Raw genomic sequence first — 13,143 nt, forward strand, 5'->3', positions numbered from 1 at the left:
ACTGCTGACAAAATGATAGATTTTTATAACGTATAAATCATTATGCTAATTCTTCATCAAAAAGTACAACATGTTAACTTTATAAACATACCATGTCTTGAATCAGCTTGTCATGAATCAAGGTTTAAATGTTTATATGTAAGCTATGTTTTATATATAAACTCTGTAACAACTGGACTATGCACTTTTCCCTGTTGTGCCAATATGAGTTAGCAATTAAGGCCGCGAGTCATGGTTAGTCCTGATCTCTCCCTCTTTCTTTACACTGTCTGTTTCTGCTTCCCTGAGTGCTGCTTCCTGTTTCTCACAGCTTAACAGTGATTTGATTTACTTTGCTGACATTGCAACTCTATGAACATTGCTGCTATGAAGAGTACAGCTTTTTGCGACATTAGCCAGGACGCACGTCATCTACACACAGTAACTGCGCAATCTTGGAACTTACTAATAGCTGGAAGTGACAGAATGAGTGAGAGGATGAGTATAAAAGAGGGAACATCTCCACAACCACAACAGATCTGCTCTCAGGAGGAGGATAGTTTACCTGAAAATCTACAGAATCCAAACTCTAAGTAAGTAAACAAATTTTAGTCAATATTTTTTTAACTTGAATATAAAAAGCAACTTTTTGAATGACTTAACCTCAGTCATGTGTTATACTGTACTAAATTATACTGTATATTCAGCAGTTCTCTGTAATATACAAACATTACTGTATCTAATTTTGTCACCCTTACAGAAATGGAAGTGGATAAGAAGAAAACACAATTAGAGAAGTCCCAAATTACAGACTGGTAACTAAAATACTAGATAACTGCTATATAGAGATATAAAGGTTTATAGCGATGATAACAGGAGTGAGTCTCTTCCTTTAGTGATCTGTCTGAGAAGATAAAGACTGTGACTAAGGAATGTCACGTCCGAGCCAATAGCACAGAGTTGATGCAAGCCTTCCAGAGAGGAAACATCACCCTGATGCAGTATAAGGTGAGTCATCCTCATCAGAATGATCTTCAGCTGCATTTAAACTTTGAAATCATTTTGGCCTGTCATCTTAAATAGAACTTTTTCTTTTTTAATTATTACCCCATTTCCTGACTCTGTCCTCAGCTCTTGCTGTGCTCCTTATATAAGATCTACGAAGCTCTAGAGGAGGAACTGGACAGGAACGCCGCTCAAGAAAGTGTCGCACCAATTTACTTCCCTCATGAATTGGCCAGGACTGAGATGCTGAAGAAAGATCTGGAGCACTTTTATGGTCAGGACTGGAGAAAAAAGATTTTTGTTCCAGCCTCTACATTGAGATACACTCAGAGGTTGAGAGAGGTACTAGAAAATATAGAAATACACAAAATATGGAAATAGAGTAATATTTTAAAAGTACACCAACAGTGTACAGTTATGGATATAAATCCTGCTTATACCCGTTGATACTCTTATATTTCTTTCCTCTCTCAGATTGGCAGCGAGCATCCTGAACGCCTCGTGGCTCACGCTTATACTCGCTACCTGGGTGACCTGTCAGGTGGACAGGTGTTAAGCCGCGTTCCTCAAAGGTCTTTAGGACTGAAGAACGGAGAGGGTTTGGCGTTCTTCTCATTTCCTGCCGTCAGCAGCCCGAATCTGTTCAAGCAGCTGTACAGAAGCAGGATGAACAGCATCGAGCTGACAGAAACGCAGAGAGAGGGAGTGCTGGAGGAAGCTGTCAGAGCCTTCGAGTACAACATCCAGGTTAGAAAACTTCACTTCACACAGATTTAAATGATATTTGTATTGACATTTGGTTAGAAAAGCTGTTATGATTAATTGTTTTATGTGATTAGTATGATTCAAAAGACATAACATGCATGTGTGTGTGGTGTTTTCCAGGTTTTTGATGATCTCCAGAACATGGTGAGCATCTCAGAGAAGAATGAACTGAGGCAGAGAAACAAAACACACAACCACGAGACACCAGGTACAACACAGATAAACACAAGCAGCACAAAGCCAGCAATCTTTATCATATCCAGCATGTTAATGCCACGACTGTCTCTCTTTCCTCAGATGTCAGAGTGAATCAGAGCTCAGCGCTGTCCTCCTCACTGACATCCCCTTCTCAGCTGCTCAGGATGCTGCTCGGTGTGTGTTTCGCTCTGGCAGTCGGAATGGGAATGTATGTATTTTAAATCATATGATTGTATAATGGCTTTATTTGTTCATTTATCAATATATTTGTCTAATGTGCCAGATATTAGACAAAGAGGTGCATGTATGTATGTATGTGTGTGTGTATAATATTTCTTTCTCTGTGCTGTTGGAGGGTGCACTTTAAAATCTGTCTTTCAAGATATTTTATAAATGATGGTGAGAAACCAGAACCTCAGAAACCAGAACTGAAGATTAAAATGTCTGGGTTACTACAGTAGAGCTGTACAGCGCTCAGGGAGAATCAGGAATACACGATGCCTTATCACTCACAGTTCTTTCTTACCTCTGCACTTTCTGTGAATAGCTAGAAAATATAAGCCATCAAAAAAATAAATAAAAACAAACATTCTATTGTAGGTGTCTGTTTAATACAGTAAAAGAGCTCCTGCATTAAAAACTGCTATGATTTTCTAATTCTAGATCAAACACAGTCAGAAGTCAGATGAACAGCACCAAAATATAAAAGTTAGTTTAGTGACAGAAAGCTTCTGAGACACAAAGTGGTCAAGGCTCTGGGTTGTTGATGCTGCTACTGTTGGGCCATTGAGCAAAGCCTCTCTGCTCCGTCGGCACCGCATCATGGCCGACTTTGCGCTCTGACCACGACTTTCAATGCTGGTATATGTGAAGAAAGATTTTCACTGTGTGTAACGTATATGGTATGTGACAAAAATAAAAACTTCTCCTGTTTTGTGATGGTATGAGACATGATTTACTCAAACACAAAAACATTTTCCCCATAATTTCTCTAGCCTCTACATTCAACAAAAAATACTAGCCAAGCAGCAAATAATTTTAATTTACCATACATAAATCACAATATTGTCAAATTAATATTAATTCAGAATCGTCATTTTTACAATAAATTTAAATTACGACAACACGACAGTCTTGTAGTCTACAGGTTATTCATGAACTATTTTAAATAAAAGTACATCACAGTGTCGTCCATCATATAGTGATTTTTCTACACTTCATAGCCCAGAGAGCTGATCTGTAATCGCAGTAAGCCAGATTTGTTGACTGATGGGCAGAAATAAAGACTGGCTTAAAGAGCTCAGAACATGACAAACACAACACGAGTGAGGAAGCACTTTAGCAGCGCAGAAGAATTAACATTAACAGTAATTAGTCAAGAAGATATGGAATGAAAATTAATACAAACTGTAATTTAGGTATAAAAGTGTGTCAGAGAGAGCGAGAGAGAAAGAGAGAGAGAGAGAGATTCTGATTGGCTCGCTGTCTTGTGATTGACACAGTAATAAAGCGGGTACTAATAAAGGCTTTAACATTTGATACTAAATAATATTTTAGACGTTCTATAGCTAGACAGCTTCATGTAATAAAACCACAAACTATGACATTAGCTATGCTTTCCTACATTTTTTGTAATTTGGGAGGAAAAAAAAAAAGGAAAAGTGAAACTGTAAACGTTCTCTAATATAATAAACTGCTGAAACTTCTTTTGTGTAATAATGCATGATGACAACATTCTCACCTTCTGGTTAACAAGTACCTTTGTTGAAAATATGTTTTGTTTTGTGGGAAATTAAATCTTGTTTAAAAAAAAAAGAGTGTTTGAACGCTTGAACGCTAGCTAAAGCAAGCCACAAACTAAGAGGTACATCTTGTTGTTATAACAACAATGACACTAAATCATGTTTTTTGCAAATGCACACGGTTGTTTTTTTTTTTTTTTTTGATTACAAGGAACATATATGTAAACAAAGATTGAGGAATGTAGTCTATATAGTGTCCACTCTGTTGGGAATCTATAATCAGAATGAATTATTTTGATTGACAAGAAAAAATCTCTACATGTAAACAACCACCGCTGGTTAGTTTAAAAGAAGAAAAAAAAAAAAAAAAAAAAGGTGTGTGGGGAACACAGACACAAAACATTTAACCTTTTCTTCAGTGGCTTTCTTAAGATTACTTTTTGTCATTGGATGCACTGATCCTAATGCAGTTCTGTACAAAGAAAAACAAAAAGGCAGTTAGGTGGAAATAGCAACTTCTGAGCAATGCATTTTCTGCTACCTGATTCTTCGTTCTTTCTGTTAAACTGAGTGTGTTAGAGGGTGAAGAGCTGATCCTGAGTGCGCTCTTGTTTCTGTGCTGATTGTTGAGGGTTCCCAGGAGTCGAGGAGCTTTTCTGCACAGAAGGGAGATGTTCCACTGCTTTTGCTCTATGCGCTAAAAACCTGTCAAACTCTGCCAGGGAGAGACCAAGATCAAGTTATGAACTGAAACACAGAAGTGTGTTTTAGAGACAGAGCGAGAGAGAGAGAGAGAGCAAGCAAGAAAGAGCTCACCTTCAGTTGTAACACCATCTTCATCAGCATCAAAATCACACTGAAAAAAAAAAAAATCATATCGTTTAGGACAGAAATGAAGTCTTTTTTTTCTCTTTAAACATTAATGCCTGTTTTGTGAGATATGAGACCATATTTGTGGTGTTATAGCAATGCATTTACACCATCCATAGTAACTACCAGGTCAGGGTCATGGGGGTTTATATAGACTACTAGTTTGATTCTATTTCAGAATTAATAACAAAAACATTTCACAGAAACATCACAATACTTGTATAAGTAGGAAAAAACCCATCAGTCCTGCACACATCTCTAGTCCAAATAGACCAGAATTAATAACACAAAATACAAACACAGATAGTCACTGTGCATCACATCTATTCCCAATTATAATGCATGCTCTGTGTTTATGAGCATAAATTATAATGCATGCTCTGTGTTTATGAGCATAAATTATAATGCATGCTCTGTGTTTATGAGCATAACCTCTATAATATAATATTATAGAATAGAAATGCTTTTTAAAGAAATCCTCGAACTTTCATTCATTTCTAGGATCTCCAGATGGCGCTAGCACACTGAGTCTATTCTCCCTTGCTTCCTCAAGCTCTTCCTGGAAGTCTACAGAATTCTGGTTGTAGTTAAACTGTGAAGATTATATCCACGGGAGAAAGTTTGGTGACTGCAGGTACGCAGAAAAGTGTGTATCACCAGCCACACCCTGTCAGGGAGTGGAGAAGAGTAGACTGCTAATAATCAGAATCGTTTAATGAGTCAGAAAATAATTGGCCACCACTGGCAAATTTAGAGAGTTGAAGAGATTGCCAGTTATTCAAGAAATGCATTGCATGGGCTGCTTAGACTGTAAATTATTCAAATAAAGAGATAAAATAAAAAGGTGCTGACTTACCGTTTCTAAAGACAACCACTTCTCAATGTCATCCATAGCTGCACTTTGCGGCGCAGGTGCCTAAAATAAATAAATAAATAAATAAATAAATAAAACACAATTATTATAATGAGACGTCTTGACAAAATATTTTTGTATACTGCAACAGTTTGTATGAAGAATCAAAATGATTATCAAGATCAATTTTACATCAGGAAAATGAAGACCAAGTGTTGATTTTGCTGCCTTCAGCTAAATCATTTACATAAATGCATGCAATTAGACAAAAAAAAACAACAAAAAAAAACAAGAAGGTGCTGCAGTCCAGCTGGCTCAAGTTTACAAAACTAGAGCTGTAGAACTACTTCAAATTTTTATTCCAAACTTTTCACATGACTACAATATTTTTTTCTAGCCCATTCACATTAGAGGGCATCCACCCACAGAAGAGAGCTACAGACCTCGGTTTCATTCCTTTACAGTTTCCTCATGTAGTACAGCTTTAGCAAAGGGAGTTGTTTTGGGTTATGATGATGGCTTGTTAGTCATTTCAGAACAAATCTGATTTTTAAAATTGACATTAAAATGGTTGACATTAAAGTTTGGCTGGTTTATTGTAACAATCATTGATTACATTTATTTGATACCTTCATTCTACCACTGATGTGTGTATTATTTCATGCAAGTGGAAGTTAAATAACAGAAGATGGACAGCTTTATTTTTTATACTGTATTATATTTATATTATTGAGGTATAGTTACCCCCTATATGTTCCAAAGGTATGTGGACACCTGGATATAACACTCTCAACTGTTATAATAACCTCCAGTCTTGCAGGAAGGCTTTCTACTAAATTATGGAGTGAGTCTGTGGGCATATTTAGGCCAGGCATTTGAAATTATCCACAAATGTTCGGCTATAGCGCATGCATCCTAAAGCTCATCTTTGCTGGAACCCACCAGTGCCTCACTGTATATCCACTGAGACTGACGACTCCATTCACCTGCCACATCCTTCGTACACTCACGCTGGCGCGCGTGCGCGCGCACACACACACACACACACACACACACACACACACACACACACACACACACACACACACACACACACACACACACACACACACACACACACACACACACACAGGGTTAGTATGTTAGTGTATCACTAATTATATCCAGCTGATGATTGGTCCATAGAGTAAGCATTAGAATAAACTAAAATCACTGTATTATTCATTGATTTACTTATTATTGTCTTCTAAGTTTGGATAAAATAAAAAAAGATCCTCCTATAGCCATACGCAGCATACAGTACGCCCATCTGTACTCAGCTTGGTTCCTGATACAGTTTAAAAAGGCAGTATACACACAATACGGTTACTTTTGTAAAACAAATATTACAGACTTTATTTAGCAGAAATCCTGTTATAACATAATACAAGCAAATACACAAACTGACAGCCTTCAATAGCCTATTAACTATCATTTTGATTTAAGGTCTTCATGCACTCCTTTGGCTTTGGTTTTCAGAGTTAACAAAGCAGCGGTCAGCTTTCAGAAATGATTCGTTTCAAAAAAAGTCTGCGTGCAGCAGGATGGATTTCCCACTGGTCTGACTTAGAAACGTATAATTGAATAAGTATCGAGCACTTATTGCAGCATGTATGGGAAGCCTCTTCTTGAGCGATTATCACAGGAATGTTAGGGTTGCTCAGGTACATCAGATTACAGTATTCTTCAAAGACTTCCTATTATATGCTGTATTATAAAATTCTATTACTCTAGCTATAAAAATTACTTTTCACTTCCGCTGACAGCTGAGGGGAAAATAAATGAGCAAAACTGTATACATGTTATATTAATACTGAATTTGTTAAAAATGCAGTTTTCTATATACTGACCCCTGCTGTGACCTGAAGCCGAGTGTCCAGCGCTTCTGCTAGTCCATCTACTGCACCAGGGTCCTCGTATCTGACACTACACACACACACAAACGTGAGAACAAAGAGACACAAACTGGGGACATCTCATCAGTAGAGCTTTCAATAAATAATCATATAAATAAATAAAAAACCACAACCATTTTCAGTACTTACCAACTGTATTAATAAATATGCAACTCACTGTCAAAGGATTCATCCTCGTCTCAACATGAAAGTACAGCAGTCTACGACTTGACTGAGATTGATAACAGTAGGCGAGCGTAGTTGAAAGCTTACCTCTTTCTCTGCTCAGCCAGTGAACGTCCTCTCGTCTGAGCAAACATGTCGAATTCATCATCATCTCCTGCAGCTAAGAGAGAGACTATGAGAGAGAATAATGATGCCACACATTTAACAACAACAACAAAAAAAAGACACAGACCTGCAGTCATTATGGGATTAGATGTAGGCTGCGTCACTGGCTGACTGACAGGTGGAAATAACGTCTGATTGGCTGGAGCTGGATCTGGAGCTAGGTTAATGTCTAGAAGGTTTTCTGTCACCGGCTTCAACATACAGAAAATCTCAAATTCACAATCGAATCATTTATAAAATTATACTAAATTAATTAGTATAAAAGTCATTAATGATGAACGTAATATACAAACATACCAAATAAATGAATATTTTAATAAACAGTTAATAATGAATGCTGCATTTAAAATTTGAAGGTTGAATCGTACATTTACTTGATCCGTGGATGGTCTTTGGACTGTGCTCAGCCTTTCAAACCTTAAAAACAAAAGAGACACCCAAACTGATCAAAGCAAGGCTCATTATGATGACATTTTTCAGTTTGACATATACTGACATGGGCAGATTTAGGATGTACAAGTATTAGCGGAATAAAATAAGAATTCCAACAGGCACTGAGATTTATTGAGCAGAATCTCGTTCTCTCAGCCATGTAGCGCAATTTGTAGAGATTTGTGCTTTTTAGTTAACAAACTAAATTGATGAATGAAATTTAATGAGAAACAAGTATTTTTGACAGTAGTACCTCTCATAGCGTATGAAAGCATTGTTGAGATCATCGTTGATAACGAGCAATTCTCCAATCAGCTCTTCTTCACTCAGACTGGGGATAAGTTCCACTATTCGGTTTTGCATGTTCTTACATACCGAGTACAACTGCTGCTCACACACAAAAGCACACAGATATCGGGTTTGCGTCTGTCTTATAACCAAATTATTGATTATTTAAGAGAGGAACATAAATGTATGGACTGTATGGAGTAGGGCAGGGTTGGGTGACTCAACGGATAAAATCATGAGTAAGTGAGTAATAGACAGGGGGTGACGGGGTAGGGGAGTGAAAAAGAATGAAGGGGCGGAAGGGTAAATAGAAGTCAAGGAGTAAAACAATGAATGAGCAAGTCAGAAAATGAATGAGGTTGAAGTGATGTGGTTCATGCAGCGTGTGTGTGTGTGTGTGTGTGTGTGTGTGTATGTGTGTGTTAGGGTGGAAACAATAAACTGAGTGAGTGACAGAATGAGTGAGTGACAGAGTGGGCAAATGTATTAGCAAAAAATGAATAACTGAGATAAGAATTGGATTTACAAAGCATTTTATTTCAAAATGTATTAAGGTGATTATGAGAGTGAGTTGAGTTGAGAGTGGTCAGGGCTAGTGAGCTAGTAAGTGAATCAGATAATGAGAAAGTAAGTAGGATGGAAAGGGTGAAAAATACCCGCAGTAGCTCTGTGTCTGTTGATGAGCTCTCTCCTGGTCTAAGCTGGTTCAGCATCTCTGTCATTACTGTCAGGTTTCCCTTCACTAGGTCCAACTCTGACCTCAGCTTCTGTTTCTGATTCACAAAAAATGCAAAATCAGACAGAAAAAAGGAGACATAAGTGCTTATTAATTGATTCAAATGAAATTGATGAATGAAACTGATTAAAATGAACCATTTATACAGTGATATATGATTAGTATTTTTTGCAGTTGTAAAAAGGGACCAAATAATATGGCCATCCCAGTATACACACATACACACACATATATAGTTTTATTTGTACCTGTTCAGGTGAGATAGGTGCAGGTGCCCCATTTGCCTGGGGGACATGTGAAGTTTGAGTGCTTTCCACGTTGGATGTGTGCATTGCGGGTTCTGCAGTGTGGGCAGGTGCATTGTTTTCTTGAATGCTCTGGGAGAGGCCACAAACCAGAAAGAAATGTATCTTCCTCAATACAACAGACCAAAGTACACCTCAGATCTGCTCCAGTTGGTTGGACTAGAAACTGCTTTTGTTTACAAGCATATTATACTAATTACACTGGGTAACTGACTCAAGTATTACGAATATTTTTTACTAATATAACTTAAATATGTTGTATCCTTATATTTATTTTGCCAGAGGTTGCTGCCCCCACCATAATTTTATTGCATTCCCTGCTTTTATCTCTTTAAACACGCTCAGGTTATCTCCCTCTGCATGCTGCAAAGAAACTGTCGTAGCATAAAAGACTGCAGTAGGTTAAAGTCCAGGGTAGAAGTACAGTCATATACAGTAGAGATTTACCCTGATGGGGGTGTGTATTGGTGACAAAGCATCCAGATCAGTCATAGGAAACTCCAGTCCTCTCTTCTTCAAATCGTCATACACACTCACAACTCCAGACAGTGATGGAACGTTCCGGAAAGCATCTGCCCACGCCTAAGGAAGTGAAGCATAAAACACAGAAAATACAATAAATGAGAGAGGCTACAAAAAATATCTTTTAAGCTAATTCCATTTGAGCCACTCTTAAATGCTTCTAATCAGCACAAATCAAAAACAATGCACCTTTGTGTTGTTCTAAAATTCTGAACAAACCTGAATGAGGCTTAAGACTCGGTCGTGTAAGACCATAGGGGGATTGTTTTTTGGGAGAATGGTTCGGACAAGCACACCCTCTACAAAATCCCGAGTGCATACGTAAACATGAAAACGATGTCCGCAGTTCTTCACACATGTCTCAAGAACCTCAGGGGAAAAAAGAAAATATATTGATAATAATGTAAAAAAATATTAATACATTCAATAAAATATATATATAAAAAAAAAGTAAAATAATAAAATGTATTAAAATGTGGGTTGATAGAAAAAAAAAATTAATATTAAATAAGTCATCACTGGAAACAAAATTACAGAAGTTCATAATTTTACATTATTAAATGTTAATATGTAAATAAAATTTTAACATAAGCTATTTTTATATTTTGTTTATTTGAGATATGATTCAAACAAATTCATATTAATAATTTTTTTGCCAATTTACAAATCTGTTATTTTAAATGAACAGAAGAATAGAATTTTAGAATAACAATGAAATTTTTGAATGAATTTGAATTACAATGAAATTTTAGAATTACTTTAGAATTACAATGAAAAACAAACAAACAAATAAATAAATAAATAAAATCTTACAGTCAGTGCCAGCATGACTTCTCGGAAATTTTTATTTCCTACGATCCGCTTCTTAATGGCTTTCATTGCATCTTTAGGTCTGAAAGCAGATGCATAAAAGGAGTGAAAATACTAGGAGTATTAAAAGACCTTAGACATTACGCATGAAAGAAATAAAAGCGTCATTGTTGATGTCCTACCCATCGTCTGTCTCATTGATGATGTCACAGATTTCCATGTTCATGCCCCAGTCCTCACTCTCTAAAGAGCCCCAAGTGGCTTTCTCTGCACAAATACACAAACATGACAAATTGTAATTATTACAGTGAACAAAAAAAACACAACTTTTTAGATTGTTTTGTGATGCTCTCCAAACAAAAAAAACCTGGACACAAATTTTGAATTATTAAATAAAAGAGATGGAAACAGAAAGCAACACTCCTACAGTCATGTACTTCATACCTACAGAGGGGTCTGCAGTGAGCCAGCAATTTATTTATTTATTTTTTCCCTTAAGCACGTATTGATCAACATACTGTATCGCTTGAACAGAGTTCAGCTGAATGCTGGTTAAAATCCCTGTGGAAGTTTTGTGTGCCCTGATAACCCAACACTATGCTTATTGTTAACAGGAATATACCTCGAAAGGCTTCTAATGCATCAGGGAATTCCCAAGACTGCAAAACGGCCGTCATCAGAGCTCTTGAGGAACCGCAGTACACTGAGCTTGAAATGCATTTAATCTTTCTTGCAAAAACAAGTAGAACTCACAAATGGTGTTGACATAGATGTCTCTGGCTGCTAGTCCTTGTTATATATTTGTAAGCCTACAGAGAAGCACTCGTTAAGATACTGACTTACAGATGTGCGACCATATGAAAATCACCACACAAAGTGGAGTTTTGATGTTATGTGGTGAGGAAGGATTCTTTACAACATGCTTTGAAGCCACTACTGAGCAAGAACAACAAGTCAAGCTGCTGGCACAGTTTATTTAAACAAACAAGAAATAATAGGTGGCTTAAGGACGGTTCCTCATCAGATCTTTCAGTTTTGCACATCTTGTGACTGTTTACAATATTGCTGAAGTCTGTATGAGGGCTCATGTGATCCAAACCACCATTCACACGAGTTCCTCTAAGATGAACCCTCTACTCCGTGGGTCTATTATGAGTCCCTCCTATTCTCTCTCTTAGTATTTTCATGTGACTGTCAGCTGGCTGTTCACCCCTCCCTGTTCTCCCTGAGCAGCTCCAAGCATTTTTGACATCAATGTGCAAAATTGGGAAGGGTGTGTGAAAAACCGACCAGCATTTTATTTTTTTTTTCCGTTGTTCGTTAATATGAGCGTGGTGTTGAAAGAATTGGACAGAATTCCTTTAGGAGTGTGTTGGAGTGAGAGGGACAGTCCCGTACACACCTCTAGTGTAAACTCTGTATCTGGAAAGACATGAAGTTCTTGTTGATGAGAACAACCTTTAGCACTGGTGTGCACAACGATTTTCCTAACTGTCCAGAGTTCAAAAGAATGTGGAAATTTCCTACTACACTCATCTGAAATGAACATCCAAGCAACCAGCAGACTTCAGGGAAGTTAGAACTAAAGTTTGAGTAAAACACCTAAAAGCTGATATTTCAGTCTCTGAAAATCTTTGTATCTTCCGATTTTCATAAACATTTAACAAATAATGTCTCTACGTTAATGTAGATGAATGATGTAACTTGTGAAAACAAGAGTTGCCTTTAAAGCCAAAATCTCTAAACCTAGATCCTAGTGCGGCTTCTAGGAACTGACAAAATCTCCTTCCTTTTAAAAACAAAGACTTTATTTGCATTGCAGAAAAGATTCATTTGAATAACTCACTACTGGACCATAGCTGAAATTACCATACAGAACCAGAGAGTGCGTCATAAAATAACTCAAGATGTCTGCTTGCACCGAGTTGAAGAAAACCTGCTAGAAGTTGGAGAGTCAGGATTAATTGATAAATGTCCCAAAGATTTAGCACATTTTAACAACACCAAGAGGAAAAAAGTGACATTTTCTTTCACATCATTTGTGTCAAAATGATGTATTGGATGATTTGTTAATTTGGTGCAAAATTCAAAGACCACATAATGACACATGTACTCAATGGATTCAGTAAGAATATCTACAAAGCTACAATTCATCTTCAGTAACCGTTCCCGCCCAGTCAGGTATACACTGAATATGCATCTCAGGCATTAAACACACCCTGATTGAGATGCTAGTCCATTGAACAGCTTGTGTGAATCCGGAGTCGCCAAATATACCGGCATGTTTTTGAAAGTTGTCTGAAAACTGGAGAACCCAGAGTAAGTTCTTCCATGGGAGAACATGTAAAGAACA

The 13,143-nt window shown here is 37.1% G+C and overlaps 2 protein-coding genes across 7 annotated transcripts in view; one reads left to right on the forward strand and one right to left on the reverse strand.

Moving 5' to 3' along the window:
* The first annotated feature begins 466 nt into the window (after positions 1 to 466).
* Positions 467 to 2,881, forward strand: LOC113634503 (heme oxygenase-like). The gene is made up of 8 exons (XM_047814415.1): positions 467 to 572; positions 740 to 794; positions 876 to 987; positions 1,111 to 1,326; positions 1,459 to 1,731; positions 1,870 to 1,957; positions 2,047 to 2,155; positions 2,611 to 2,881. Exons 2-8 carry the CDS (start codon positions 742 to 744, stop codon positions 2,651 to 2,653), a joined length of 894 nt encoding a protein of 297 aa, XP_047670371.1. The 5' UTR covers positions 467 to 572; positions 740 to 741; the 3' UTR covers positions 2,654 to 2,881.
* An 88-nt stretch (positions 2,882 to 2,969) lies between these two features.
* LOC113634487 (target of Myb protein 1-like) overlaps positions 2,970 to 13,143 on the reverse strand; it is an 11,855-nt gene continuing 1,681 nt past the window's right edge. The window contains exons 2-16 of one of the 6 annotated variants that reach the window (XM_047814413.1): positions 10,973 to 11,057; positions 10,794 to 10,872; positions 10,200 to 10,349; positions 9,906 to 10,040; positions 9,402 to 9,530; positions 9,074 to 9,190; positions 8,383 to 8,516; positions 8,072 to 8,114; positions 7,765 to 7,888; positions 7,620 to 7,692; positions 7,302 to 7,377; positions 6,355 to 6,423; positions 5,416 to 5,475; positions 4,506 to 4,545; positions 2,970 to 4,404 (exon numbers count right to left, since the gene is read on the reverse strand). In XM_047814413.1, the coding sequence (XP_047670369.1) occupies positions 4,265 to 4,404; positions 4,506 to 4,545; positions 5,416 to 5,475; positions 6,355 to 6,423; positions 7,302 to 7,377; positions 7,620 to 7,692; positions 7,765 to 7,888; positions 8,072 to 8,114; positions 8,383 to 8,516; positions 9,074 to 9,190; positions 9,402 to 9,530; positions 9,906 to 10,040; positions 10,200 to 10,349; positions 10,794 to 10,872; positions 10,973 to 11,057 (1,454 nt within the window). In that variant the 3' untranslated portion in view covers positions 2,970 to 4,264. Of the gene's footprint in view, positions 4,405 to 4,505; positions 4,546 to 5,415; positions 5,476 to 6,354; positions 6,424 to 6,490; positions 7,218 to 7,301; positions 7,378 to 7,619; positions 7,693 to 7,764; positions 7,889 to 8,065; positions 8,115 to 8,382; positions 8,517 to 9,073; positions 9,191 to 9,401; positions 9,531 to 9,905; positions 10,041 to 10,199; positions 10,350 to 10,793; positions 10,873 to 10,972; positions 11,058 to 13,143 lie in introns of those variants that run through there. The other 5 variants (XM_027133485.2, XM_027133484.2, XM_027133487.2 and 2 more) reach the window with 5 other exon arrangements.

This window comes from Tachysurus fulvidraco, chromosome 5, assembly GCF_022655615.1.
Source record: "Tachysurus fulvidraco isolate hzauxx_2018 chromosome 5, HZAU_PFXX_2.0, whole genome shotgun sequence".
NCBI lineage: Eukaryota > Metazoa > Chordata > Actinopteri > Siluriformes > Bagridae > Tachysurus > Tachysurus fulvidraco.

Bases quoted from the DNA above. Each gene is read 5' to 3' on its own strand.
- LOC113634503 (XM_047814415.1), top strand. From the start codon at position 742: ATGGAAGTGGATAAGAAGAAAACACAATTAGAGAAGTCCCAAATTACA. The intron at 988-1,110 runs GTGAGTCATCCT...CTCTGTCCTCAG, and splicing joins TCACCCTGATGCAGTATAAG to CTCTTGCTGTGCTCCTTATA. The intron at 2,156-2,610 runs GTATGTATTTTA...TTCTAATTCTAG, and splicing joins CTGGCAGTCGGAATGGGAAT to ATCAAACACAGTCAGAAGTC.